The sequence below is a fragment of the Athene cunicularia genome (assembly GCF_003259725.1).
Source record: "Athene cunicularia isolate RWA chromosome 1 unlocalized genomic scaffold, athCun1 chr1_part2, whole genome shotgun sequence".
Lineage (NCBI taxonomy): Eukaryota > Metazoa > Chordata > Aves > Strigiformes > Strigidae > Athene > Athene cunicularia.
In genome coordinates, this window is record NW_020799092.1 from 11712582 (window position 1) to 11718283 (window position 5702).

General features: G+C 47.3%; 1 protein-coding gene across 1 annotated transcript in view; it reads left to right on the top strand.

The window, feature by feature from the left end:
• The first annotated feature begins 5588 nt into the window (after positions 1 to 5588).
• HDHD5 (haloacid dehalogenase like hydrolase domain containing 5) overlaps positions 5589 to 5702 on the top strand; it is a 6926-nt gene continuing 6812 nt past the window's right edge. The window contains exon 1 of the mRNA XM_026863490.1: positions 5589 to 5641. Within this exon, the coding sequence (XP_026719291.1) occupies positions 5589 to 5641 (53 nt within the window). The remainder of the gene's footprint in view (positions 5642 to 5702) is intronic.

Sequence of the window (5702 nt, forward strand, 5' to 3'; positions counted from 1 at the left end):
GGTTTTGGGGGGTGGTGGGTTTTTTTGTGTGGTTTTTGTTTTTTTTTTTTTGTTTGTTTTGGTTTTTTTTGTGTTTTGTTTTGTTTTGTTTTGGTTTTTACTGCAAATTTTTTTCCTGTCCTCTGGTCACAAGGAAACCAAACCAATTTGCAGCTGAGAAAAAACACCATGGCTTCCAGATCCAGCTTAATTAAAACTGTCCCCCTGCACTGGGCCATGTTAACACAGGCCTGTGCATTTATAGGAAATACCTTTTGGTTTCAGGGGTTTCTACTACCAGCCTTTGTTGACTAACTCAGAGTGCAGTTGTGCCCTTATTCAGCCTGTCAGACAAATTTTCACCTTCACAGAGAACTACTCTCACACCTGTGGATATCCACAGTGTTCACTTGGACCTTTGTAGCTTTCAGCTCTTTGGAAAAATGGTATTGCAGAAACTACACAATAAATAGAGACTGGACAAGCAGATTCCCTTTCTTAACATCATCAAAAATATCAGAGGAAGAACTAGTTGCAGGGAGATTAAAAAAAAAAAAGAAGTATTAACCAGGATGATAAATAAATTCAGCAAAATCCTTCGGCACTCATACCCCAAGCCCACAGCCAGAATCAACCAATATCTCTCCTCGACTTCTGTACAATCATGCTGGTTGGCATCAGCCAAGGCAGAATTTACAAACGTTCCTGCTGAAAGACGTCTCCCTCCTCTGAGTCACAAACTTGCAAGGACTGTTGTTTCCTGATCTGACCAGATTGAGAAAATTGACTCTTTTTATGTTTTCTGCTAATGGTCTCAAGCTGTCTGGCCATAATGTTTATTTCCACTGACCTTGGTTAAAACACCTTAGCAGGAGGCAAATATACTTACTACAGAAGTGGATCAAGCTGCGCAGCCTGTGCATCCCTTGTTAAATTGCCCATGTTTCACAGGCTGAAAGTTCATCTCTAGTTATTCCAGGGAAAAGAAACCCCACACTACAAACCCCATAACAAAAACCAAATAAACCCACAAGGTGTATGAAGGTGCCTGAGTTGCAGAAGCCAGAATCACAAACCACAGAAAGCAAAAAGTGAGAACACAGTCACACACCTTGCTAATTGAGAGGGTTGAGTGCCTCACACCCTTTTTCAGCCACAGCTGCCTTAACTCCATCTTTCTTTGCCCACATGCTCCACACCTTTCTCTGAAGCACCAGCAGCTAATCTTTGCAGACTGGCCTTTCCTGGGCTGTGATAGAGATTTGATCCTGGGATAAGCTTTATACTGGAGGAGGAACTGGAGTAGAGCTGCTTTCCCTCCTCTGCCATGGGTGTTGCATACAGAACTCAGTCTAAAGTCCCCAGGGTAGGCTTTGGTCATGGTCAGATTATAAATGCTGACTTGGGAAAAGCCTTACTTGTAATGCTACTGAGGAAAACGGCTGCAAATCGGTGAAATGGCTGCTAACCAGTGACCCAAAGCCATGTCTCTCTGACCTCCCTGATCTTTCAGCTTTGCTATATGTGGATGGACAAAGATATTTTATTTGCCATTAGTTGATTCTCCCTTAATTGAGCTTCTTTGCTGCCAGAGTGAAGCTAATCACTACAGAGCCTGTGTGGGAGGAGCTAAATTGCTCAATACAGGTTAACCCATGTCTGTTCCTTTTCTGATGCAGTGCAAAGGTTTCAGCTCTTCCTGCACATGGTCTCTTGAGGGCTTGAACCACCGATGGCCTTTTGGTTACCTGTAGTCCTCCCTCCTCATTACCTGCATTAGCAGCAGGGCTAGATCTTCTGTCTGCCAAACACTTGCTGGGACCAGTTTACTTGTTGTGTCCAGTTTGTTCTTGCCTTCCTAGGAAAAGCCTGTTGTTCACTTGGCCATTTACCTACTTTACATCAGGAGTTGTGATGTGGCCCAGTGAGTGATGGTGTTCAGGATTACAGCACAGAAATCACTGGGGATTTAAAATTGTACATATCTGAGGTGATCTTCAGATGAAGCCCTCAGAAAAGTGAATCTTAACTCTACAGGTTTATGTCTGCATTTGTGACTAGCCTAGTGACTCCACTTCTGCTGAAGGTATCCATCTTAGGGTTGGTCAGACAGCAGAAATTTTTCTGTCCTGATCACATATGTTTAAATGTGAACCTGAAACAGATGGAGAAGCCTGACTCTGGTGGTGTAGCCTTCCTTGGATCCCTCCTTGAACAGGGAATTGCGGTGTGTGGTGGCTAGGGCTGTAGATGGGCTTCAACGACTTTTAGGGCCTTAGTGAGTGTGACAGAAGGAGGGCCAGCCTGCTTTACTGCTGGGGGTTACCTCTTCTTAGAGCAGGCTTTAGCCTGAAGAAAGGTGCAAATTGAGAAACCCAGACTGCATCCACACCTCTTTAACTCTAGGTGTACAAAAAAGGAGGGATTTAGGCTGGATCACAGCAGTTAAGATAGATCAGTCCATTCAGATATCCCCAAAGCTTTGGGTAAATTTGGCTGTGGGGCTTCATTGAGACTCAGCTCTTACTTAGCATTTGCAGTAGCATTTCAAGGATTTTGCTGCCAGCCTGTTCCCTTACCCTTAGTACCTTGGCTGCCTGCTCACATTCAAATACACATGCTCACATGCAAATACATTGCATATAATGCTTTCTTGCCTGTCTCTTTCAGAACACAGTATATATTTAAAATTTTAAACCTGTTTTAATTGTGGGATTTGTTTTCCTTTTTCTTTCTTTTAAAAAGAACTGGGGATACCTATATTTGATGTAAGGTATTAATCTGGAATGTGCAGTGGAGGGAGATGTTTCACATTACTCAGCCTGGAGTACAACTATCAGGGAGTCTGAAATGTCTTCACAGCATGCTGCAAAGGGCAATTTGATCCATGGGACTAACACGCTGTGAAGTCAAGCCCAAGCCACCTGGCAGAGACACGACACAGGTCCTCCAGCCCCCTTTCCCCAAACCACATGGTAGCTGCATCCAGCTCAGGGCTGCATTTTCATACAGAAACCACCCAAGATACATGATCTGCTTGTGCTACGTCTTCTCGTGGTACAGTTTTGTATTGTCTCTGTGGTGGTTACAGCATGGGAAAGTAAAAGGAACTACTGAAGGTCATTTTACCTGCTTTTAGTATGCTTTTAACAGGGAGAAACAAGGAGAAGAGTAAATGCTGCATGACCAGCCCATTCTTTTTAAAGCTGGCAAGTGCCTTGTGGACCACCAGCTAACTACATGGTACAAGTTGAGGCTCTTTGCCCAAAGTACTGGCAGTGGGCATGGGAAGAAAGGGTCAGCTAGAGAACTTGAAAACCTGAGATGAATGAAGTATTTGGACAAGCAGGGCTGGAGGCAGCCACAAGAGTGGTGGGAGGCTGAGTAGGGCAGACCTAAAGGGGCAGAAAGAGCCCCCCCTTCAGTCTCTAGAAAATCCATGGAATTTCTGTGATGGTCACTTCAAGCAGCCATAGGAATACATCAAGCCTTATGCCAGTTATAACCCTCGTCTGTTTCTCCCTGTGGCCTCTTCAGGTTCAATTTGTTCAAATTAAAGGTGGATGAAGCACACTGTGTCACAGGTCTAGGTGTCTTGTTAGAGAGCAGTTTTGACTGCCTTTGGGGCACTTGAGTGAATGAGATGTTTGCCTCCTGGCTACTCACCAGCAGGAAATGGCTGATCCAGCACTAGTTGTTGCTGTCAAAAATCATGATAAAAACAGAGGAGTAAAGTAGCTGGTTGAAAAGAGAGATAGACCCAAGTGAGCAGCTGGATCTATATGTCCTGTGAACCTCTATCACTGCAGTGGGACTATGCAGATGCCAGATGCTAAGCAAAGCTCTCTGGCCATAAAACAGGGCTACAGATGTGTTCTCCACCAGCTCCCAGTGCTCAGTCTGCTCCAGGTTTTTCCTCCTTTAAGTCTCTGAATTAGTCTCTTCACAGGTAGCAAGCAGAAGGACCCCTCTTTGGCCAGAAACTTGTGGCTCTAATTGGCTCAGTACTTAATTTCTTTTTTTTCCAGGCTTGCAGCAGTTGCAATCATGGCAGGTATATCAAGTGTTTTCTATCTGCTGAGGGACAGGCAGGTGAAGGGTCTGGCCCTTAATTCTTCTGGCTTGTCATTTTTATCAGGCTATGTCCTCCCCCTTGGTCATTACAGGATAAGGCAGGCATTTTACAGTTTTTTCTCAACCTTTAGCTTGTCCATCATTCCATGAGCAGGCTGCAGCAGAGAAAGATAAACCGAGGGGGGGGGTTCAGGCCATTAAAGCTTCTGCAGTAAGAAAAGAGATGGAAAGTATGGCTCCTTCTGAGGGGTATGTTAGAAGGTCAGGAAGGAGGGTGTAATGGTGGGGCTCTGAGTCCAGGGAAAACAGCGCTGCAAAGTTTATGTAGGAACCCGTGGGAGAAGGCTGTGGGCAACTGCCTGTTTGCTTGTGCTTAAAGGCAGCTATGAAAGGGGTGGGGGAAACATCTAAATACAGCATAGACAGGGGAAGAAGGAAGAGGGAGTCTCCTGTGGGCTGGTGTGAGAAGGGCAGACAGACCATCTCTAGGGGTATTAGGGGATATGGCTGTTGCCAGGTGTGCTTGCAGAAGAAATCATAAGGCACATCCATGTATAATATGCAAAATGAGATGCTCCTAATAGAGTCGCAGGGAAAGTCTCAACTTGTGAAGGGAAAATTACATGAGTGGGCATTTAACAAGGGATGATGGGCTAACGTCTGCCTGCTGGTGCTGGAAGGATGAAGGTTCATCAGGCAAAGCAGGCACTGCAGGGTGCGGTGCTTGGCAGCCGTGCTGCCGTTGGTCCCTGCTGTGCGTGCCAGGCTCAGCTGCTGCCCGACCGCTGGCAAACTCCCTCTGTGTTGGTTTAAAAATAAGCGCTTCAGCCTGTTGGACAGACCTCCTTGTAAAAATAAATACAGCAGCTCTTTCACCCTGCTGGGAATGCTCACTGGGGTACACACACGCTTTGGGGGGCACCTCTTCATCAGTGGGTACCCTGGCTGGAACCAGCCACCTTTCCACCAGTCCTCATGTGTTGGAGGCATGGTGGGCACAAAACCCCCCAACCAACCCCAGGCCCTCCCTCCAACAAACCACACCAATGCTTTTCTGCTATGCCTGATACACAGGAGGAAAATGTTGCAAAGCACACAAAAGGTGTTAGGGGGGCTGGCACCTCACCTGGGGAGGGGAAGGTTAGAAACCACCTCTCCATTGCCCCACATCTCCAAAGCTGGCTTTGGAGCAGAATGCTGCCACCACCACCATCTCCTCCTCCTCCACCACTACCACCTTCTCCTCCTCCTCCACCGTCTTCTTCTCCTCCTCCTCCACCTTCTTCTTCTTCTCCTCCACTTTCTCCTCCTCCTTCTTCTTCTCTTCCTCCTCCTCCACCGTCTTCTTCTTCTCCTCCTCCTCCACCGTCTTCTTCTTCTCCTCCTCCTTCTTCTCTTCCTTCTCCTCCTCCACCTTCTTCTTCTCCTTCCTCCACCTTCTTCTCCTCGCCCACCTTCTCCACCACCTCAACCTCCTCCTTCTTCTCCTTCTCTTCCTCCTCCTCTTCCTCCACTCCCGTCCCCTGTCCGCAGAGATGCGACCCACGGAGCAGCGCCGAGCCTTACCGGGGGGTGCGCGTACTCGCAGGTGAGCGGGGCCGGCCGGGCCGGGCGGTGGAGCGGCGGGGCCCCCTGCCGGGCTCCAGGGG